This window comes from Capricornis sumatraensis, chromosome 3, assembly GCF_032405125.1.
Source record: "Capricornis sumatraensis isolate serow.1 chromosome 3, serow.2, whole genome shotgun sequence".
Taxonomy (NCBI): Eukaryota; Metazoa; Chordata; class Mammalia; order Artiodactyla; family Bovidae; genus Capricornis; species Capricornis sumatraensis.
Genome location: NC_091071.1, coordinates 8,499,394 through 8,524,151, shown reverse-complemented (window position 1 = coordinate 8,524,151; position 24,758 = coordinate 8,499,394). Strand labels below are relative to the sequence as shown.

The following is a 24,758-nucleotide window of genomic DNA, read 5'->3' as shown; positions in this document are numbered from 1 at the left end:
CATGATTATTGTACTGTACCTTTAAATCTATGGCACATTGCTTCCCAGGATAGTACTACTACAGGCAAGGGCCTGGATCTTACCTGGAAAAGTTAACTTTATCAGAATCGCTTCTTGATCTGATTGTTTGACAGCAGAAGTCTGCACTGACTGTGTTTAAGTCAAGATGGATTTTAGGAAGGAACTGAACCTGAAGGCAGCCTGCTGTAGATTATTATTATTTTTTTTTGTATTGCTTTGACTACCCTAGTTTCTAAAGCCTAGAAATGAATTCATAACCTTAGTAGCATCAGTATGAGAAGTTTTAGATGGTATAATAAGGAGAAGCTGTTAGAATATACAGTTATTCTGGCTCTAGGTAAGAATAACTTTATTTGCCAAGAAAAACATGACAAGCATTTTAAGAGCTGGGGTTAAATAGTAGTTTCAAGACAGGATTTTATTGGACAGTTGGAATACTGAGTTCGTATGCTGATTTTCATAATTGAATTACTTTAAAGTAACAAGTTATTACCAGATTAGAGTTATTTTTAACTTAATGACAGGCTGGTCCAAAGAGAGAAAACAGGCTAAAAAGCAAACCTTTTTCGTTGCTGCTCTGTCTTCTCACTTAGAACTCCCAGGGTTATAGTTACACTTATTTAACCTCCATACTTTTCTGGGCCTCTTCCTTTCAGGCTATCAAGTACTTTATTGAAAGAAACCATACTTAAAAGGCTAAAGAGAACAAAGAAGCAGCATATGTTTGTAAGGAGGTACCTCTTAAACTCTTGAAAAGGGAGATGCATAATAAGTTAGTCTGGGATTTGAAAATATCTTATCATTTATAGCGTACACAACCTTTGGAAAATTGCTTTGACATTTTGTCTGCAATTATAAGTACAGCCGTTGCTGGAACATAAAAACTTCAATTGGCGTTTGCCCTGAGGGGTTATTTGAGAGTGAGTGACTTATTTTGGTAACCTAAAATTTGAAATAGGATTCAGAGGCAGCTGACTCAATATCCTTCTGATAGGGCTTTTTTTTCCCCCCCTCCTTTTATTTTTTTAAACATCAAGTCAAATGAATAACCAGAAAAGAGTTATATAAACTTAAAAGTACCTCATGATAGGGGTTGTTGTAGAAATTTCAGTTTTAAACTTTTGAAATTAATCTAATTTGAATAAGTAGTCAATTAAAAATTGTGTTGTCAGAGGACCTTCATTCCTAGATGAAAGCATTAGGATTGTACCGCTGTCCAGTGGGGAGAAGGCAATGGCAACCCACTCCAGTACTCTTGCCTGGAAAATCTCATGGATGGAGGAGCCTGGTAGGCTGCAGTCCATGGGGTCGCTAGGAGTCAGACACGACTGAGTGACTTCACTTTCACTTTTCACTTTCATGCATTGGAGAAGGCAATGGCAACTCATTCCAGTGTTCTTGCCTGGAGAATCCCAGGGACGGGGGAGCCTGGTGGGCTGCCATCTATGGTGTTACAGAGAGTTGGACACGACTGAAGTGACTTGGCAGCTGTCCAGTGTGATGTGGTGGTGGTGGTGGTTTGTTTGCTAAGTCGTGTACAGACCCCATGGACTGGAGCCCGCCAGATTCTTCTGTCCACAGGATTCTCCAGGCAAGAATACTGGTGTGGGTCTTCCAGACTGGGAATTGAACCTGGGTCTCCTGCATTGTAGGCAGATTCTTTACCAACTGACCTACAAGGGAAGCCCCAATGTGATGTGAGCCACATGTAATTAAATTTTTTCTAGTGGCCACATTTGAAAAAAAGGAAAATGGGTGAAAAAAGGAAAGACACATTTTTCTTATTTTCCAAGATTCAGGCTGAAGGAGCCATCCCTTCTCTGCAGCATCTTTTTCTGGTGGCAGAGAGAACAACAGGAAACTGTGATGGCTTTTTAAGCTTCTTCCTGGAGGTGGCCTCTGTTCCATCTATTTGTCAAAGCAAGTCATGTGGTCAGACCCAAGGTGGTGATGGGGTGGTGATGCACTTTCCTCTTCCCAGGAGGCGTTTCAAGCCACATGGTAGTGGGTGGAGATGTATTGATAGAATCCTCTTACGGATTGGAGTGGATATTTGGAAAGAATAGTACTGTCTGCCACATTTTAGGGTTAAGGAAATGTTTCCTGGGGAAAGTTATTTTTAAGTTGAGATCTAAAGGATGGTTAGAAGTTAGATGGGGACTTCCCTGGAGATCCTGTGGTTGAGATTCTGTGCTTCCACTTAACAGGACATGGGTTCAATCCCTGGTCAGGGAACTAAGATCCTACACAGGCCAGGTGGCACAGCAAAGAAAAACGTTTAGTTAGATGAAGAAGAGGTCTACATCTTTTGAAGAGCTTGTGAGTTTGATGGTTCTTGATTTTGAAAAAAAAAAGTTATTAAAAAAATGTTAAAACCTTTTATTTATTTTTATTTTTTTATGCCGTTGCACTTGTGGAACCCGGGCAAATGGCAGTAAACTCACTGACCACAGGACACCAGAGAATTCCCGCTTTTGAGAAATTGAAATCAGTTTCATATGGCTGGAGTGAGAAGGTAGGAATGGAGATGCAGTGATGAGGTACACGAATGGGGCTGCAGTACCGGTCGCTGTGAGATATACTGAGGAATTTGGACTTTGCCTTAAATTTAGTGGAGGCTGTTAAAAGAATTTGAAAAGCAAAGAAGCAAGCTTTTAGGTTAGGAAGATTACTGTGGGTGCAGCATTAAGAATAGTTAAGAGTGGCTCTGTAGCCTCGAGACCAGCGGCAGCTAGACCTAGACCGGTGCTTAAGTCATCTCAGCACTAGACAGACAACAGCGGTCTGAATAAATTCAGTAGCCCTTGCAGTGGAGAGAAGTACAGTTTGTGAATTTCTGAAATAAGTAGATTTGGCAGGATTTGGTGATTGATTGAGAAGGAGTCAGGTTATGTTTTGGTTATCATTTGGTTAGTGGTGTCCTGTGACATCAGTTCAGTCACTCAGTCGTGTCTGTCTCTTTGCGACCCCGTGGACTGCAGCACACCAGGCTTCCCTGTCCATCACCAACTCCTGGAGGTTGCTCAAACTCATGTCCATCGAGTCAGTGATGCCATCCACCATCTCATCCTCTCTCGTCCCCTTCTCCTCCTGCCTTCAGTCTTGCCTAGCATCAGGGTCTTTTCCATTGAGTCAGTTCTTTGCATCACGTGGCCAAAGTATTGGAGTTTTGCTTCAGCATCAGTCCTTCCAATGAATATTCAGGACTGATTTCCTTTAGAATGGACTGGTTTGCTCTCCTTGCAGTCCAAGACTCTGAAGAGTCTTCTCCAACACTACAGTTCAAAAACATCAATTCTTTGGCGCTCAGCTTTCTTTATAGTCCAACTGTCACATCCATACATGACTACTGGAATAACTCTAGCTTTGACTGTGACATAGAGGGCCCTATGAGACTGGAAGGAAGAGAAGAAAGACATATCCCCTGAGGACATAAAGTGGTTAGAACCAAATAGGCTCAAGGTGTCAGAAGCCTGGACTTCCAGTAACCTTGAATCTCACTATAAATATTCTTTGTAATACTTTAACATATGGTAAATGACTCCCACAGTCACCAAGACCTTTTGGAGGCTGGGCCATAAAAGACCAGAAAGTGGGTGGTGGCCCAGTTCTTGGAAATGCCTGCCCCTTCCCCAAAATAGTTGGAATAATCCTTCTGCTAGTGCCTATGAATTTACCCAACCCATTAAAAACTAACCATCCCATATTTCAGGGCCTCTCACCTTCTGAGGTGGCCCTCACTGTGGAATGTGTGTCTCCCTAAATAAACCTTTCCCATTTAGGTCTTAGGGCAGAGCCTGACTGCTTGCATCCTTCACAAGTGTTCTATGTTAATAAATCTACTTCTTCCCTATAGCTTTGCTTCTTGCTGAATTCCTACTGTGCTGATACTAAAGAACCTGAGCTTCATTAAGTCCTGAGACCAGGTGTGTGGCTTCAGCAGGGAGACTGGGTTCAAGTCCCATCTGCAATGTAATTGGGTTTGAGTCCCAGTCTGAGACGTGGGGTTTCACCTAGAAGAGGATCAGTTGTTCATTTTGTTTTGACTGTGGAGTCATGAAGTGTTTAGTTTGGACATTCTTATGATGAATTGCTGAGGCTATCCAAATGGAGATGTATGTGTTGCTAGTATATATCTATATATGGGCCTGGAGTTCAGAGAGAGGGGACTAAGCTGTTGATAGAAGTTATTAGCATTTGTAGATAGTAACTGAAGTTAATAGGAGTGGATGAGGCCACCCAGAACAAGAATGCTGTACTGATAAAGATTTTCAAAGGTGGGTGGGAAAGACCTGTATCAGGGTAGAAGGGACTTTCATTACTGTATTTGAAAAACCATAATCAATCAATATTTGCTATTTAAATATATATTGTTTGAAACTAGTTTCCTTTTTTTTTCCTTCTGAAAATAAAAATCTTAGAAAATAAAACCCAATAAAATCTTGATAAGTGGTTTTCAGTTCTGTAGGGGGGTCAGAGTATTTTTCCCATTGCAACATGTTTGCATTTCAAGGGGCCTGAGGGCAAGTGAGATTTTTAAATCCGAAGAAATGGGTTTAAAAGCAAACAAGACTGGGAAAAAAGGATGTGAGTGTGAGAAGCACAAAGGACCTGAGAAGAAGATGATTACCAGTGAGGACAGTTAAATGTTTTAAAATGTTATGACTGTTTGAGAAATGAGGATCAGAAGCTGGATTTGGAGAATGGCTCTGTTATGGGAGAGAAAGAACTGAACTGAAAAGTATGTAAGTGGTTACAGTTAGGGGGCTCAAGAGGTTAGGATGAGTCCCTGAGTTCTGACTTGGACCATTCAGTGAGATTGGGAGTATCTGTTAAATAGCAGGTTTGAGCAGGAGTGGAGGGGTAGTGAGAGTTTAGAAAAAGTTGGATTTGAGGAATCAGAGACATCTGGGTGGGAGCAGTCCTGTGTATTATTGGCCATATGGGTCTTAGTCTGAGGAGAATGGACTTGGCACATTATTCCAACTTTTGAAAGCAACAGTAATAAAAACGTAATGCTTTCTCTTTAGGATATATTTGTTAACCTCACATTCTCTCTGATGATGCAGTGAATTTCTTCAGTGTAGCCGAATGATGTATTAGAATGTTATTAAGCTTTTTGAATGTTTAAATAAATCCACTTACTGATTGTTTTTATTTTATCTCCTCTCCCCAGGTGCAAATAGAGAAACAGAAAACAAACCCATTTTGTCAGTTAGTTGGTTAATGTCCCTATGGAAGCCATGCTAGTTCGTTTTCACCATAGGATTTTATAAATTTTCAGTGATTGGATTTGCATAGGGCTCTATGGAAATCTGACTCCTGGTTTTCACTGGTACTCTATTTTAAATAGTTTAATCATTTAAATATTATCATCACCCCACTGAGGAAAAAGAGACGTATTGTTTTTGGCAGATCCAGAGAATGATACAGTGAGAGAAGGTACTTACTTATTGACTAAAACTGCAGTTTTGGATTATTTATGGATTTATCCTTGTCATTTTTCTTTTAACTCATAATAGCCCTAGAAGACCAAGAATCTCCTTTATATTAAAAATGAATTATTTGTTTAGTTGTTCAGTAATGTTACAAGAGGAGCTGTTTAAATACTTTTTATTTCAACCATTCTAGAAGCTGTCACTTGGAAAGTACAGAGATTGGCAGTTAATTCTCTAGTTGTGGTGTCAGTTTTCCTGCGTAGCATCTTCTGCCTGTCACTTGAATTTGAACGTGGCTGGCTGATGATGAATTCCAGTTGGGGTGGTGTGGAAAGTTCCCATGTACACAGCACTAGTTGTATGATCTCTTCCTCCCTCACAAAGACGGACTAATTACTGGTAAATGACTTGTGAACGTGGTGTTACTGCAGATAACATAAACTTAGCAGTAGCTGCTGCTGCTAAGTCGCTTCAGTCGTGTCTGACTCTGTGCGACCCCATAGATGGCAGCCCACCAGGCTCCTCTGTCCATGGGATTCTCCAGGCAAGAGTACTGGAGTGGGGTGCTACTATGCCAGAATTATTTTTAGGATTTTATGGTATTTATTTTTTAAACCCAAGAGAATCAAGAACTGTTTCCAAGGTAGACTGGAAGGTTATTAGTAAATGGATCATGAGCGTGTGCACAGGGTTATTATTCCAAACTGCCTGGGAAACTGGTGTAGCCATTTTATCTTACTGTGGAACTGATTCTTAAACTTGCTGACCATTTGAGTTGTGAATTTCACATACCTTAGATTCTTACTCCTTAGCTCTTGTGTTTTATTTTGCCTTAGTTTTTTTTCTTACAATTCTTAGTTCTGTGGGAGTCTCGTGAAGTGAAATTTGGGTGAGTAGTGTTAATCATCTTGGTTGGATTTGCCAGCTGAAAACTCTGATTTCAGTTTATGCTGTGCATTACAGAAAGGATACTGTGGTTTTTTCCATATATAAGTAGTTTGTGGATTAGTCTGCCTCTGTTGCTTGAGTATCGTTTTCCTGAGCCACTGCTCACAGAGAGTATGAAGCCCGCTTGGAAAGGTACAGTGAGCGCATCTGGACGTGTAAAAGTACCGGGAGCAGTCAGCTCACACACAAGGAGGCCTGGGAGGAGGAACAGGAAGTTGCTGAACTGTAAGTAGGAGAAGCACTGCCCTTCTAACGCTGTCTTCACATGATTAGGAAAAGGGGACTGTTAACCACAAAACAGTATTTGTATTTAAGTTTATGGGGCTTGAATTGGAATGCATTATATTGATGTACTGGTGTCTTGCCTCTTGTCATTTTGTGAGTAACACAGTATGTGGGATATACAGTTGTGCGTACACTTAACTTAGGTATGTACCAGGCTTTTGAATGTTCTTGCTGTGTGCTTTTCCCTTATAAATACTCTGGGAATGTGGTTCTAAGCAAAGGAAGCTGATATAATCTAGAAGTAATACAGAGGCAGCGAATTAGCAGAGGATTTTCTTTATTTTGTGGTCATTTGAAATTTAAGACAGTATTTATAGCAGCTATTGAAAAGAAATACACAGTTTGAAGATAGTTTACCTGAGTGGGATGGTTAAATGAGGTATCTTAAAAATTCTGTGTGTTCAAAGGGTATATTTTGTCTGGGTATTTTTTCGAAGAAAATACTCAGAATTTAGACAACAGATGCTTGCAAAGATAAGTAGGAACTAGGGATGATAAAACAGTACTTTTTTGGAAAATGAAATATAGTTCATATGCAGTATTACATGTTTCAGGTGTACAGTATGGTGATTCATAATTTTTTAAAAAAAATTTTATTATTTGGCTGCTCTGGGTCTTAGTTGTAGCATGTGGGATCTAGCTCCCTGACCAGGGATGGAACCTGGGCCCCCTGCACTGGGAGCTCAGAGTCTTAGCCACGGGACCACCAGGGAAGTCCCTGATTGATAATTTTTAAAGGCATATGCTCTGTGTAGGGAAAGCGCAAAGTAGCCACGGTGGTAGTAGTCAGGCTCTCGTGCTCTCACCCCACGGTCTGTAAATACATGGTTATGTAACGGCTGAGAGCATGTACAACACTGCACATGCGCATCACGATGGGTACCTGCTTGGGCACAGGCCACTTGGTTCTGTAAACGCATATAAGCTCCACCTGAAAAGCCCTTGCAGCTTCATTATGGCCATGTCCACTAGGTCAGAACAGCTGCCTCACGATGCTGTGCCAGCCCGGAGAAAATAAACATGTCTGCGGTTCCTATGGCTCCCTGAGTTTTCTTCCAGCTTCCCTGAATACACCTTGCCTACCATGGGTTCAGCGAACAGTGAGATACAGTGAGACAACTATTTATAGTTATTATAGAAAAACAATGTCCTTTTGGAAATTCAGAGTAAAAACGTTTTCTGTGGACTTCTCATTGACTTCTCTTAATAGTATATAAACAGAGAGCATACAGTTTAGTGATCAATACCATTCTGCTCTTTTACCTGTGTAACAGAGCACTGTCTTCACTTGAGACCTGGGCTCAGCAGTGGCTCCATCACTGATTAATAATTAGTCAAGTCTGTTAACCTGGTGCCTGTTTCTTTGCTTAGGTCACTGACGTTGTTCCGTTTTGAATTAGCGTTATTTGTTTATACCTTGATAGTATACTAGACTCTGGGTTGGCCTACCTCTTCTGTAGAGTACCAGTTAATATATTTTAGGGTTTTGGGCCATATGGTCTCTGTCTCAACTATTCAGCTTTGATGTTGTACAGTGAAAACAGCTATTGATAATACCATAACTGAATGGGAGTGACTAGGTCCCAATAAAATTTTATTTACCAAAGAAAATACTGGTAGCAGGGTGGAATTGGCTCATAGGCTGCTGCTGATAACCTGTAGTAGCCTGTAAACTAGAGGGCAGCTGTCATGTTTCATTTATGCTAAAATTCGTCACAGCGCCTAGGCACAACCGTTTGTACTGTAAAAGCACGTACAATTTGCTCTTTACAAAATAGAGATAATGCTACCTTCTGGATGTGTTTTTGGGTGTGTAAAAGTTCTCTTTGAATGAAAGATGGTAACCATTAACCTATAGCAAATAAAGAAAATAAAGAGTAGTAAGGGGGAGATCAGTTATTGTTGCTTGTAATATGATGATGTACCTGGATAACCCAAAGACAATCAGGTGGACAGCTGTTAGGAACAGATCAGAGAATTGATGAAAATAAATTGCTCTCCTTCACACAAAGAAATAAAGTACAGTGGGAATTCAGAGGTTAGCAAGACTAACTTAGAGTTGCTGGGGAGAACTCCACGAGATTTAATGAAGTAGGTGACACTTGAAGGATAGTTTGTGCCCAGCTCCGGAGGACAGGGTAAGGTGTTTATATTTGCTTCTATGAATAATCTTTGTACTTTGCCTGTATGTGCTAAAGGACTTTTTCAGTTGACCCGAATAACTCTCTGGATAGTCTTTTCCGCATTTTCTTGGAAACTGATGACTTGTTTGTTTAGTTTGAAGGAGGAGTTCCCCGCCTGGTATGAGAAACTTGTCCTGGAAATGGTTCACCATAACACAGCCTCCTTAGAGAAGCTAGTGGATACTGCTTGGTTGGAGATCATGACCAAATACGCAGTGGGAGAAGAGTGTGACTTTGAGGTGAGCGCCTGTTTTTACTTATTTTTTTAAATGTGATTTGATTCACTGACCATATGACAAGATTATTTCTATGTGAGTAATATTGAAGTCCCCTTTACGTAATAGTATCAAATATATTTTTAAACATTTAATATTAAGTATTTTAATCACTAAGTTTTAGAACTATGTAAAAGACTTTCAGCTATTTGTAGTCCAAATCTATGGAATCTAAGGCAAAAGATTTCCATTTCCCTACAACAGTGATTGAGTTGACTTCTTCCTATATAAGTTTGTTTAATTTTCCAGCCCATTACTGGAGGATAACTGTCACTAAAGTAAATAGGTAGGATAACTATTACTATTATTAAAGGATTTACTAAAGTACATAGGTTAACTATTTACATAATACTAAAGCAATCCCTATATTGTCCTTTGAAAGTTTAAAATAAGATTCGTTTGTTGAAGTTCTGTATGTACTGGATACTGGGCTGGTTGCTTATATAATATGTTACAGAATCTGCACAGAAAGGCTGAGGTGGTAAACAGGCTTAGATGTTTAAATAGCTTGTTCAGGTTGATACAGTGTACTAGTATGTAATGAAATAGCTGACTGACAGTGGTCAGGACTTCTCAAAGTTTAGCCTAAATAAAATTACTTTGAGGATTTCTGAATACGCATTCTTGGGCCTTATCCCCTGAGACTTTACATGGAAGATCTAGGGTAGGACCTAAAAGTTTACAGTTGTAACACACTCCAGGATGTGATGATATGAACACCTGGGGGACAACCATTTTGGGTAGCATCAGCTTAACCAGTGAAGATAGCTGATTATCTCACATAATAAGTCTTAGAAGCAGGCAATTCCAAGTTTGGTGTAGAGGCTGTCCTTCTGCCTTTCTGTTCTGTTCTTAGTGTTTGGTTTTGTCCTTAGTTTTGTTGCCTCTTGGTTGTAAAATTGTGACTATATTCAGAGCAAGCCAATGCTTGTCTAAGGATAGTAAGAAAATCTTTATTAGAAGCATATTCTTCCCCATTCCCTTTTATCTTTACATATTCTTGACTCCACCATGGCTTACATAACCGTCTTCAGCTACAAGGGGGCTAAGAAAGTGAATACTCCCTTTTTTATTCCCTCCCTTTTTTTTTGAAGCCTCAAAAGAAGGAGGGAGAAAAGGAGGAGGGGGATGGCTTAGGTTAACCCAGCAGTAGCCAGTAAGTCGTCTGGTTCCAAAGTTCGTGTTCTTTCCTCAGTTTACTTTGACTCCCTGTATCTTCCAGCTACTTTTTATATTTGTAATGTCTATGGAATCATCATTGGGTTTTAATCACACACTTTATATCATTCAGTGTGCTGGCAGGAAATAGATGGTATTATTCAAATGGTGTAATTGAATTGAGTTTGAAAAAGAAACTTCAGATCACAGTCTGATCTAGGTCAAGGAAAACCAACAAGGAAAGGTTAAGTACCTCATGGCAATCAGTAGTGGAGAGGCTTTACTGCGTCTAAACTCCCAAGTAAATGAGGGGAAGGGAAGGTTACTGGGACTAGGAGAGAATAATGTCATTGTAGGAAAGCGCTTGCTGTAGTGAGAAGCTACCAGCCTGCTGAGGCTGGCAGTCAGGAGGATGCCAGTGTCACCCCACTGTCAGCTTTCTTTCACCCTGTGATTTTCTGCTTATGCGCCCCATGGATTGAATTCAAAACCTAGGGAGAAAGGAACCCTTTGGTGTAGTTCATTAAGGTCAGCCTGTGTAAGCAAAGAGCAGTGTAGAAAAGACTGAGATGGACTTGGAGTGGCAAAAGGAAAATACTGCCAGGTGGAGGAGGAGAAGTTCCAGAAGAGGGGGAGAGGTGTGTCTGTGAACGTATGAAAAGATGTTTATATTCATCAGGAATCTAGAAAGTCAAGTGGAAACCACAGTGAGATCATTTTATACACATCTGATTAGTGAATAAAGAAAAGTTAAAATAATGCCAAGTTTTGACAAGACTGTGGAGCTGCTCATCCATTGCTAACTATTTCGGTAACTGCTTTGGTATTACTGAATACAATATGCCCTTTAACTAGGGTTTTTATTCTTAAGTATTTTCTCTTTTAATAACTGATAATGTTGAGCACCTTTTCTGCTTGTTGCTACCTTTTATTTGTGTTTCCTTTGGTGAAATGTCTGTTCAAATCTTCCTCCATTTTAAAATTTAAATTTAATTTAAATTGGATTATTTTCTTGTTTTTAAGTTGTGAGACTTATTTATATTTTCTGGATACAAATCCTTTGTTATATATATGCTTTTTTCGGTTCCAATCTAGGACTTGTATTTTTATTCTCTTAACAGTGTCTTTAGAAGAGCAGGCGTTTCTAGTTTTGATGAAACCAAATAGAAAATATCTAACCATATCTATAATTATGTGTAATATAAATGTTCTAAGGTGAAAGTTGCTCAGTTGTGTCCAACTCTTTGCAACCCAGTGGGCTGTAGACCACCAGGCTCCTCCATCCATGGGATTTTCCAGGCAGGAATACTGGAGTGGGTTGCCATTTGCTTCTCCAGAGATAAATGTTTTAAAGCTTCAATTAAAAGGTAGAGATTGTCAGATTGGATAAAAAAATTTCAGAGTGATTGTAATGCAAAGAATCTAGCCAGAACAACTTTGAAAAAGTACAGCTAAAGCAGAATCCTAATCCTCTCTGGTTTTGAACCTTATTTTAAAATATTAAGATGGTATAATTTGGTATAAACATAGGCAGATACATCAGTGGAACCGAATAGCATCCAGAAATAGACACGTGTGCACACACATGCGTGCGTGCACATACACACATATAGTCTGCTGAGTTTTGATAGAGGTGGAAAGGTAATTAAAGTGAAGAAAAGATAGTCTTCAATAAATGGTTCTGGAATAATTGGATATCCATATGTAATTGATTTTTTTAGAAAATGGAAATTCTTGAACTTTATTTACACATATCAGGTTTGTATAGTAGTTACTGTTTGGCCTTAATACGTTGGTACATGAATTATGAACTAGATGGTGATCGTTTTATGTTTTTAAGATGTCCTATTTCAAACTAGAGGTCTGGGAAATAAGGTTGGGAAAAAAAATCACTGTACCTGGCTCCTTTAGAGTTTTCGTGTACTTTTTTGGTCAGGTGATACGGAATGTGTATCACCGTTACCTTTGGGTTTCTAGTTCTTAATTATTATCTTTGACTCTCTCCTGTCGTTTCTTATAGGTTGGGAAGGAGAAAATGCTCAAAGTGAGGATTGTTAAGATTCATCCTTTGGAGAAAGTAGATGAAGAGGCCACTGAGAAGAAATCTGATGGCTCTTGTGACTCTCCCTCAAGCGACAAAGAGAATTCTAGCCAAATCGCTCAGGACCATCAGAAGAAGGAGGCAATTGGGAAAGAAGAGGAAGGAAGGAGGGAGAGTATTAGTATGTATGATACTGTCTTTGCTTATTGAGCTGTGCGACTCTGTTTATTTTATTATGCACAAATCTTTTTTTGAGTTCTCTAGCAACTCAGTTTGTAATTGAATTTTGTTGTTAGATAGACGTGCTTTTGTTTGTTTATGCTTTGGAAAATACACCTATACTGTCACTCAGGATTTAAATCTCCTTTCACAATTAAGGGATTGGGAAGTCATTTCCTCTAGTTGCTTAGAAATCGGTGTGCACATACCAAGCTACTCGAGATGGGAAAGAAGGTTTGCCTTCTTTTTCTCTGTAAGTTGGAATTATCTGTATATGCATGGAAGTGGGGTGATCTGAGTAGGAGGGATAAATTCTGATCCCTGTTTCTCTTCACGTTGCCAGCCAGTGTAATGGTTTTGAAGTACTTCCTTTTGTCTGTTATCTGTAACTCGCATTCCTTCTCAGATGGGCACTGCCAGAATTCTGAAGCACTATGGTGTCTAAAAGTGATTTTTAGGGACCTGGAGGCCTTACATAATGTTTTGAAAAGTTGTCGAACTGAGACATTACACATTGGGAAATTTATTTATCCTCTGAGGCTTCCCTCCCCTCTCCCCCCTTTTAAAAAAATCTGTGTCAATTAGGAATTTAACTGGGATAGATTTCTTCTATCTATCTCTGAAGATATGAGTACTGACAGGGTTTGAATATACTGAGCTTCTTCCTCTTGACTATCAGAGGATCAAATTTTACCTCATTATGTACCTGTTACAAAGTTTGAATTAGAACATTTCATTAGAGCATTATGCTGTATGTCTTCCATTCTGTTTTGTGTCTCCTTATGTTTTGGGCGTGTGCAGATGGGTTTAAAGGGATGTCTTTTTCTTGTCCCAAGGAAACTTCTGAGACTTTTGTAATGCGTCCATCTCAGTTGTTGATGCTTCAGTTTTTTCACTCTGTATTGTTAATGCTGATATCAGTGTTTTTCAGTTTCTCTTTTCCTTCTTCTTGATACTGAAGGTTTACTTACATACCCAAGACTTGAGGTTGATAAGTGTTTTGGTTAAGTGTTGACCAATGATATGTCTTCTAACACTACTAGAATCAGATCATTGGAAGGGACTTCCCTAATGGTCTAATGGTTAGGACTCTGCACTTCCACCACAGAAGGCACTGGTTTGATCCCTGATTGGGAGAACTGAGATCCCTCCAAGCTAGGCCAAAAATAGAAGTTCATAGAATCAGATCATCGGAATACCAGTAATGTGTTACAGCTGTTAGTTTTGTTCTTTAAGCATTGTGTACTTAGGAACCCCTAGTTTTAGACTTTGGCTTCTTTTTTAGGATGTTATATGCCTTAGTTTAGGTTTCAGTTTTGGGATATAATGTTATTGCTAGTCTGTGGAAGGAATGGATGGTAGGCAGGCTCAGTTCAGTTTAGTTGCTTGGTCTTGTCTGACTCTTTGCGACCCCGTGGACTGCAGCATGCCAGGCCTCCCTGTCCATCGCCAACTCCCGGAGTTTACTCAGACTCATGTCCATTGAGTCGATGATGTCATCCAACCATCTCATCCTCTGTCATCCCCTTCTCCTGCTTTCAATCTTTCCCAGCATCAGGGTCTTTTCAGATGAGTCAGTTGTTCACATCAGGTGGCCAAAGTAGGCGGGCCAAAGAATGTTACAGTGTACTCTGAATGTTTTGCATTTCCATAGAAATATGATAGACAAATTCCAGTATTCAAAATGTTTTCTTACAAGGTAGCCTTCCTTTCTACTTTATGGGGGGAAATGTATTAGGCAGGAACTTTTCAGCTTTGTATTCTTAACCTCACTGTTATGAATTTCTGTGTTCCTCTATCAGAAAAAAACTGTCCTTCCTCTTGGTCACAATACCTGCTCTGAATTCCATTCCTTCCTGCTTTCTCAGGATTGGGTTAACTTTATTATTCTGCACTGCAGTGCTTTTGAATGGTTATTGTCAACTTAGAAATGAAGTCCCATTTTCCAAAAGCAAAACATACTTTTCCTTGATCCTGTTGTTCTCTTTCTGACTTACTCATTCAAGCCAAATTTCTTGAGAATGTTGTCTCTACTTTTTGACCATCAGTTATTCCTTATGCTGTTAACTTGTGCTTCTTTACTCCTGAAACTGTTCCTGGTAAGGTTTTAGGTAACCCCGAATTGCCAGATCCACTGCTTTCTTCTTAATGTGCTTTATTTACTATTATATTTTACACTGCTGGTCACTCTGATTTTTAGTTTATTTAATATCAGGGTCTCCTTTTTCTCCCACTACTTTTTTTTTTTTGCTTCCTCTCCCCACTGCTGTTCTTTAGATTTTGTGTGTTTTCATATGATTTTGTTCTGCCTCCTTTTCATTTTTCAACACGTCTGCTTGGTTTCTAAGGCGGAACACTGGGAAGCCTTTAGCTTCTCTCACATCTAGTTGGTTTCCAGGTCTGTTGTCTCAGCTGTTCACTTCACCATTCCTGATAACATAAATTCAGATGTTTACGATTATATTTTCTGATTTCCTTTCTTCAGTCTCACCTTCACATTTTATTGATTTTCTGACTGCTGAAAGTGTTTTTTTCCTTTTCTTAATTTTTCACATTCATTCTTTTTTCCAAAACGTACATCTGGTTAGTTTGATCAAAAATCCTTTATTTCCCTATGCCCGTAAGACAAATTCTAATCTATTTAAGTGTTGTGCAAGGTTCATTATAATTTATAAACCTCTACTTACCTCTTTAGTCTAATTTCTTTTTTTTGGCCATACTAGGTGGCATGTGGGATCTTAGCTTCCTGACCAGGGATTGAACCTGTGCCCCTGCAGTGTGCCCCCTGGAATCTTAACCACTGGACCACCAGGGAAGTCCTATAATCTGATTTGTTTTAAAAAAATTGTAATGTAGATCATATTCACTTGTATCTCATTATTTGTAGTCTCTGAGCAGGTCATGTTGTTTCTAGGTCTTCTCTGCCTATCTTACAGGCTAAATTCATACCTCTCTCTTTTTGAGTATTTTTCTCCCGGTAGTAATTTTCTATACCAACCTCTATTATAGTATTTTTCTCCTTGTATTGTAACTGTTATTGACTTCTCCCATAGACTTTAGCTCCTTGAGGTAAAGGCTTTACAGTTTATTTTTGGGTCCCATCACTCGGTGCCTGGTTGCAGAGTACGTGTTCAGTAAAGTTACTGTTAAGGAATGAATGGGCAGAATTAAAAGAATTACTTTTTTTTTCACTAATTTTTCTGTTTATTTGACTAGACGACAGAGCACGCAGATCTCCACGAAAACTTCCTACTTCATTAAAAAAAGGAGAGAGGAAATGGGCTCCTCCAAAATTTCTGCCTCACAAATACGATGTGAAGCTACAGAATGAAGATAAGGTTAGTTGGCACTTTATATTGAGCCTCTTACACATAGTAAGTATTGCTGAAGAAAGGATCAAAGAGCTAGTTTTCTCCTAGAAGATGTGCTGTGTGAGTGAATTTGTTTCTACAACAAATTCTGAGTGGTTTTCTGGTCTTCATAATTATAACTTTAAGTTAAATTGAATTTTCATTACTAGGAGAGCACATGCTTTTTCCTAATAGGAATTATTAGAGTGTAAGAGTAATTTGCATTTGAGCTTCAAAGTTAGTTGTCTGAAAAAAATAATAATCTGTTTCCAGTGGTTATGGACTTCCTGAGGAAACAGCTCTTCCCAGTTAAAAGTAGAGCTGTTTGTAATAAAATAAGCTCAAAAACTGAGTTAATTCTAACCAGTGCTTTTACAAGGAATCTGTGGAGCTAATCATCTAAAATGGTAAATACCGTTTTAGTAACTTAGTACTATGTATTACTGGTGCTGAGATGTTCAATTTCCATATTTTTACATGGTCAGAATCAGGATGTATCATTTTTTTTTTTAATGGAAGTATATTTGATTTACAGTGTTGTGTTAGTTTCTGATTTACAGCAGAGTGATTCAGTTATACATACATATGTATATTCTTTTTCATTGTAGTTTATTAAAAGATACTTAATATAATTTCCTCTGCTATACATTAGGACTTTGTTTATCTATTTTATATATAGGCATTTGTATCTTTGGAATCAGGATGTATCTTAATATCAGTTGGCAAGAATTTTTTTCTTTGTGGTGCATAAAGTAATGTGTCTTTCATTAATAACATCTTAGATTTCATGAAACATGGCATGTTGCTTTCAGGTACTTGTATTTCTGTATGTATAAAATCTTATCATTAGAAAGTTGTGGGGCAGCTAGGGGTGGAAGGCAGCTGTACACTGTCTTTTTATAGAAGAAGGAGCTACGGCCTGAGAAAGCCTCTTTTAGAGTGTTGTTTCTTTTCCCCACGTCAAAATGTTGACAAGTCTTATTTCATTTTGAATCATTTGTTTTATAGTTAGTGATCTGAAGACTTAACTGCATTATCAGGGTTTCTTCATATTTTAAAATTGAGTGTTAAATACAATTTATTTTACTAAATGTTTTATGTCTCATTCAGCAAGTTGGGTTGTTAAAACATTGCTAGCAAGTCTCAATCACTTCCCTAATTAATGTTTGTTTTCTTATTGATGATTGTAACTTGTTTGGTTCACATGTAGTAAGTAAGGTTTACTGTGATATATGGTTTTATATAAAAATAGAAAATACAAATAAGAAAAAAGGTATCTCTGATCCCATACTTAAAGATGATAATTGGTGAACATAGATGTGGTTAATGGGTGGTTAGCTTTCAAATGACTCTCAAAAGTGGGACTATTCTGTATATAATATTTTGTAACTTGCTTTTTTCATTTACTGTATGAGTATCATTAAATTTTCTTCCAAAACAGTATTCTCAGGTTGTTAAGTATGTATGATAGTCACCAAGGGAGTTTATTAAAAATGCAGATTTCCAGACTTAACCACCACAAATTCTTCTGATTCAATAGCTTTGGGATGAGGCCCAAGCATCTGCATTGTAAGCGCACCCTAGATGATTCTGATAACTGTCCTGATTGAGAAACTCCTTGCCCCCTTGTCTGCATAGTGTCTATGTGGATATTTTAATTTGAAACATGAGTCCTTTATGGATATACCTTTATGTATTTTCCCTTCCTCCCCCAACCCTCAACTTCTTTGGTAAGCAGTTGATGATGACTCTCCATTTATTTCTAAATTCTTATTAAGAGGAACTGTGGGCAATGGATATATGCATTTTTCAGACTTTGATATATGTTGACAAATTGACTAGAGATATATTAACATTCTGTCTCTGAAAAAGGTGATAACCCTATTTTATAGGTGGAATTAGGAGTTCTCTAGAGAAAGTATAGATCTTTGTTCTCCTTGGTTAATTGTTTTTGACCCCAGTATTGAGTTATTTTTCTTTGTTAATCTAGATCATCAGTAATGTGCCAGCAGACAGCTTGATTCGTACAGAACGCCCACCAAATAAGGAGATACTTCGATACTTTATACGGCACAATGCGTTACGGGCTGGTACTGGTGAAAATGCACCTTGGGTGGTAGAAGATGAATTAGTGAAGAAATATTCCCTGCCTAGCAAGTTCAGTGACTTTTTGCTTGATCCATACAAGGTAAGACACCTTAATTTTGGACAGAAGGATAGGACAATACTAAATGAATTTATTTTCTCTGATGGCTCCAATAGGATTAGATTTACAGTAGATTTTAAACTCTAATTTTAAATAATGAATTCAAAAATTTTTCACATGTATCTGTGTCATATAGGTGGTGATAATGGGGTTGGTAGGAGAGAGGTTGCATTGAATATCTCCTCTTCTAATATGACTTATTTTTACTGTGGTTGCATAATTAAAACAAAGAAACATTTACATGCATGTGCTTTTTGGTCTCAGATCTTTCTTGGAATGAGGTATGGTGTTGAAAATATTTTGAAAATTGATTGCTAAAAATGAAAGCTGATATTTGTATTGTCAGATAAGGTCAGACATACTGACATCTTTGAAAAGAATTAGTAGAAAATCTAACATTCCCCTCTGTTTTTTTCCCTTTAATTATCTCACTGGGTTTTCACAATATTCTGATGAAGTTATATGGTATATTTGTATTAATCTTACTTTCCAGATGGGGAAACTGAGACTAGTCTAATTAGAACCAGCAGAAAGTAAATGACAGAAGCGCTGACATTGGCCTTGGATTTCTTATTGCCTTTTCCATCTCAGGGTTTCTTCAGTAATATTTTTTAAATGTGGGTTTTGAGGGTATTTATTTCCTTTTGTTGATAAAAATTACTTATTTACATACTGATATTTCATCTTGATCTCGGGGCCAGAATGTGATCAGGAGAGGGCTGCTGGTGCATTAAAACTAAGTCAGAATTCAGGATTTTTCTTTTTTTTTTATCTCTTCCTTGTAATTATGAAAAACTAAGGATATCTTACAAGTGAGTCATGAACTAAATTATGTCAATTATCTTATGTTGATATCGCTAGCAAAACTATATTGAGAAATATATATATTTTTTCAAACCTTGGAAAAGACCTCCAACCATGGTTTAGCATTACCATGTTTTCTTATTCTAGGCCAGCATGATCAAGCAAAAATAAAGAATTCTATATAAAATCATCTCTAAATGAGTTTTAAGACTCTTGAATCTTTTAAGTCCTTAAATATTTTCCTCTTTTAAAATTTTACAGTTGCCTTTTATGTATTTTAGCTTAGTGATTCAAATAATATGAATAACATGAAATATCAAAATAATCAAATAATTCGAATAACATAAAAGGTCTCTGGGTTTTATTAGGACAAGAAAACTGATCCACACTTATTGTAGGAGCCAGAGACTTAGAATTCCAGGAATTTATCTGTTGAAAAGCAACTACTGAAGAAATTGGCTATTGTGAAATTTTCTAATGAGGGCTTAAAATATTAACTTAATGAAATTTGGCTATAATTCAGATGGAGACTAGGGAGTACAAGCTTGTTTAGACTGAACTGCTGTAAGAAGACAGTGACTCTACTTGGAGAAATGGGGAGTCATGTAAGATAACCAGTCTACAAATTAAGAGCATAGACTTACCATATTAAGTATTTTGTGTCCCTAAAGAGTAATTTCTTATTCCCCAGTACTATTTGATATTTCACTGATCTTTCTTTTTTGAGTGTGTATGTGTCTCTTTTTCCTTTTTATAAAATCAGTTGTCTTAAGGCACAGATAAGTAGACCATGCAAGAGTGCTTTGGATCCTTTCCTGATATAAAGGAAATTTAAAATAATTCATGGAGAATTAAAGTTGATCACTTGTGATCTGCCTGTCCCAAAGGCAATGGGTTTGTGCTTGCTTCAGTAACACCTACATTAAAATCAGAACCAAAAGCAATAGGTTGAAACTTTTTTTGTCTTTGGTTTAGTAGAATTTAGTGTTTTGGGAGGCTGCTGAATACAACTACTGTAGAGAGAGATGAGGTCTGGAGAGAGGAAGCAAGTTGTGAGTAATAGTGTTAGGAAAGGACTGATGGGGAGAGCTTAAGTGGGAGAGAGAAAAATTATTTAGAAAAGTAGAATTTTTGAGTGTTAGCTGAGCAGAGCCTGATACGGTGATAGGCATGTGTTTGTGGTCTTGTAAACCTTAGAACATAAATTACTTGAGATTAAGAACTGTTTTACTCATCTAATATCCTGTGATGTTTAGCTCAGGTATAATAGATACATGGCTAGTGAATTCGTTTCTTTAAGTTCTGTTCGTTGAGAAAAATGCAGCTGACAGTTGAGTTTAGGGAAAACATTTTGTAGCCCTAATGACTTGGAGGAATGATTTATAAGGCACTTGGATATAAAATAACATTCATCTAAGACGAAATCAGCCATCTCAGCTCATTTCCCTTTTGTAATACATTGCCGCTGTAGTGTTTTGTTAGTCTGTCCATAATTTTTTTTTTTTTTTTCGCCTCACAGCATGCAGGATGCATGATCTTATTTCCACGATCAGGGATTGAACCCACACCCCCTGAAGTGGCAACACAGAGTCCTAACCAGTGGACTGCTAGGGAATTCCCTGTCCGTAACGTTTTGAACTGGTATATTCTAATTGGGAAGCATTCAGATAGAGACAACAAGAAGAAAATAATACTTTATAAGACATTTGGAGTCCTAAAGTAATTTGGATTGGTTTAATATGATTCTTAATACATTTATAAAGTATTTTATTTTGAAATAATTTCATGCAGAAAAACTGACATATACTACAAAGAATTTCTGTGTATTCTTCAAGTAGATTCCTCGAATGTTAATATTTACCACATTTTTTTTTTCTCTTCACACACACATTTTTTTCTGAGCCGTTGGTAGTAGGTTATAAGATAGGATGCCATTTTGCAAAATACTTGAATATGTGTTTCCTTAAAGACAAGGATATTTTCTATTAATAACTATAGTACAATTACCAAAATCAAGAAATTAGCATCAGAGCAATACTGTTACCTGATCTAGAGTTTTTTCTTTTAAGTGGCCATAATCTCAAGATTTTATTATCTTCATAATAAAACAAAATAGGAAGCTTAGAACTGAATCACTTTGGATCTTTCTCTTATGTCCTCCCAGCTCAACATGCCTGTATCTTAATAGCCAGCATTCTCTTAGATCTGCAATTGGGCTCAGTGCATTCAAGCCTCTGCAAAATCTTCTTTGTGGTTTTAGCCTTTCTCTGGAAAACCAGCTTAGTCTGTCCACCATAGCCACTCTGCTTCCTGTCATAACTCTTCTTTCTGTGGAGAATAGAGAGACTCCTTGCGCTTCTTGGACTGTGTCTCTTTGTGGGCTGGTGCTTGTGGCACTGACTACAGAAAGTCCAGCAGGTTTTAGGAATGGTCACCATATCTGCGAAAGTGCTGTCAGTGTGGGAAGAAGTGAGCCACAGCTTTAACTCCGATTTTGCTAATTGTCCCAATAACATCCTTTTAGCCAAACAGATTTTGTCTTGGCCCAAGTAGGATTTAATGTAGTATCATGTATTACCTTTACCTGTTACATCTCTGTAGTCTTCTCTAATGTCAGTTTTCCTTTGTCTTTTAAAAACCTTGACATTTAAAAAAATACAACTCAGTTATTTTGCATAATGCTCCTCAGTTTGAGTTTATATCCTCATGCTTAGAAATACCACAGAATTGTTGTTGTATTCTTCTCAGTGAATCATATCAGAAGGCATGTGGTATAATTTTGTCTCATTTCTAGTGAAACTTAATTATTGTATGTTTTAAAAGATATTTCTTATTTCTCCTAATAACTGAAATTTCAAGTAAGCCTTTATAGTCCTAAAATTTTTCTTTGAATAAATTTTGGTTTGTGAAGTTTGGTTATGAATTAGAGACTAGAGCTGAAGTACTTTAAAAAATAAAGTGATTTTCAGAGCACTTAAAACTATTTTATAGTAACACATTTCACACATTTGCTGATAAAAGCATCTGGAAATCAAGAGGAACCCACTCTGTGAATGTTATCTTGAAAATAAGAATCAGAATGTAGATTGCCAAAGTTTTCTAATTCAGGGTTCTTAACTGCTAACTATTAAGTTAAATTTAGCATCTGAATGAGCTGCTATAAATATGTTTATTTTTATCTTATTAGATTTCCTTACTTGTGGTGGTGGTTTGTTCCAGGTAACAGGGAACAAGTGTGGAATTGTAGACACAATTATGGAATTGTATAGCCTCTTATGTTCCTGAGACATAAATAATTTTTTCCTGTTTATCAGTTAAGAAGGGACTTTGCCAGAAAAGCTGTGATACTGCTAATCCAGGTGCCCATTCTTTTCTCCCTCTCTGTGCACTGTTCTAGTAGATTACTTTTGCTGAATGGGGGACAGGGTAGACCCTTAGCACATACGTGGTTTTATACTTTTTCAGATTCCCCCTGAGCCCAGCCATGCCGGCTCCCACTGGCTGTGGCTGCCCAGCATGCCCTATGCTGAGATGATCCAGTTACTGAAGGACTGCTCACGCGGGGAGCCGGCCTTTTGGGAGGGGGTTGGGTGAGTTAATTTCTTTCGTTTTTAAGAAAAAAAAAATATCTATATATATATATATGGTGTGGCTTGGCAAAGAAACACACCTTATAAATAAAAATGGGCTGCTGGACCATCTCATGGCTAAGCCATCCTCCCAGCTCTTTCTTGCGTAATCATTTCTGCGTAATACAGTGCTTCTAAGTAGAAGAAATTTATGCTAAATTTATGCTTGAGTGGCTTTTTGAATAAACATGTAATCAGTAAATTTAAAAGTGACCCAGTTATAATAGATCCTATTACAAGATATCTATTAAAAATGGTAAAAATGAAGTCTCATACTCATCTCCTTTTTAGTGATAAATTTTTGGAATGACTTTAGAAATCATCTGTTATCCTGCACATTAGAAAAAGCATCAGTTTGTTAAGTCTATACCCTGAAGATTTTCCAAGTCTAGCTGAAGTGGATGATTAACTTTTGGAAAGCACATATTTATCTTTAATTCCTGCCAGGGTAATTTTGGGCCTTAGTCTGTGATTTGTAGGGTGGTCTCTGAAATGCTGTTTTCTTTGAAGTTTTGTTGCTATTCTGCCCACAAGAAGGATGGACTCTTACATAAGTTACCTTTGCTTAATCTTTTTAACATTTTGAAATAGAGTTATGGGGAGCTAGAACTGGGAAATTCTTGCCTCTGGGGAAAATGTGCCCTGTAGTCACAGATAATGTATATATTCTATAAACTATGAAATCTTTTTATCAGCCCATACTGAGGATAATTGGGGAACAGAACGTCCAGTTTTAGTCAAGGAATGAAAACAGCCTGCTAGGGGAATGGTAACCTACAATTGCTTATAGTTCTTAAAGGGCAGATTGGCCTTTAAAATTAGAGAACTTAGCCAGAAGGATTGCTCTTTTGTAGCCCACTCATTCATTACAGACCGTATTTCTACCTCTTCTGTGACTTAGGTTCTATGAGTTTGTTTCTCTGATGATCATATACCCTTGATATTTAAACCCTATTTGGCATTATAGTACAGCTTATTAAATTTTACTGTACCTGTTTTATTTACTTCTAACAAGAGCACAAGTGTTCTGTATGATCACTGAGACTTGCTTCACCATAGCCGTTTCCCTGTTGGCTTTTCAAGGGTCCTGATTTCATATTTCATGGTCTCCAGTGGTTTCCTTTTCTGTAGCCTCATCTCCCCCGTCTGTCTTCTCCACTGCCTCCAGCCTGCTTCTTCACAAGTTAGTCCTTTAAAGGCAGAAACTTGAAGTTACACTCTTCTATGTCTGAGTGCCTTCTGTGTGCTTAACTGCTTTTGGTAATAGAAATCAAGTATTCTAGGAGTTATCTAGTCTTTCTCCTAATCACTTAAAACAGTAAAATTTTTTTTAATTGATGGTACTTTTTCATTGCTTGGTTATTATTTCATGTAGTTTATTTTAACTGCCAGGCTTTTCTCTCTGTAGTTATATCCTTTCAAAGTATGGAAATCAACAGTGTTTTTGTTTTAATAAACACTGAAGTAGAAACAGTGGTATCATGACAGGTTGACTGGGTTCTAACCTGTTAAGTAATTCTGTATGATTGGGATAAGGTGGAGATCTAAAGTAAGTCCGCACACTGTCCTTGTGTCTTTTATTTTAGTCATGTTTAAGCTGAACATATGCAGGCTAGGACTAACTAGATACAATAGAGCAAGGGAACTGTAGATTCATGCAAGGTTGATTGGAATGACTGACTGGAATTTAATCTGGGTAAAGGATGAAGAAGTGAGATTGGTAAAAATGTGATAGAATTAATGGATTAATGAATTAATGTTTCTGCTAGGATTGAAGGATTGTGGAGTTGGGGCGCCAAAGTGAGTGAATTTGAAAGATGTGAGAGGATAATCAAGGAGAGAATTGTATGAGGTTGAAAACTTATCAGACTTGTAGTTAATAATCTATTCATGGGAATGGGTTCTTGAGGTGTGTGAAGCCCGAAGGCCAGGGATCAGGAGAGCTTCCTATTTATGAGCAGTGTTTTGTTGTTAATATACTTACTGATACTCTTAATAAGGAAATAAGCTTCTGAATTTAAACAAAAATACTTAGATGGTATACTTTCTCTCATCCTAAGCACAGAATACCGCCAGTTGTAACAGAAGTTTAAAAGATAAAAATCCAAATCTGTCTCGAGCAGTAAATATTAAAATTTCTCAGATGTTGCTATCATCCAGATCAGATGTCCTTAATCTAGGTCCCATGGACTCTGAAATTG

At 37.6% G+C, this 24,758-nt stretch overlaps 1 protein-coding gene and 1 pseudogene across 1 annotated transcript in view; one reads left to right on the top strand and one right to left on the bottom strand.

The window, feature by feature from the left end:
* Positions 1-24,758, top strand: part of BAZ1B (bromodomain adjacent to zinc finger domain 1B) — a 51,413-nt gene that overhangs the window by 2,743 nt on the left and 23,912 nt on the right. The window contains exons 2-6 of the mRNA XM_068967235.1: positions 6,516-6,632; positions 8,970-9,114; positions 12,329-12,530; positions 15,785-15,906; positions 17,909-18,106. Of these exons, the coding sequence (XP_068823336.1) occupies positions 6,516-6,632; positions 8,970-9,114; positions 12,329-12,530; positions 15,785-15,906; positions 17,909-18,106 (784 nt within the window). The remainder of the gene's footprint in view (positions 1-6,515; positions 6,633-8,969; positions 9,115-12,328; positions 12,531-15,784; positions 15,907-17,908; positions 18,107-24,758) is intronic.
* Positions 21,009-21,366, bottom strand: LOC138075519 (large ribosomal subunit protein eL42-like; annotated as a pseudogene).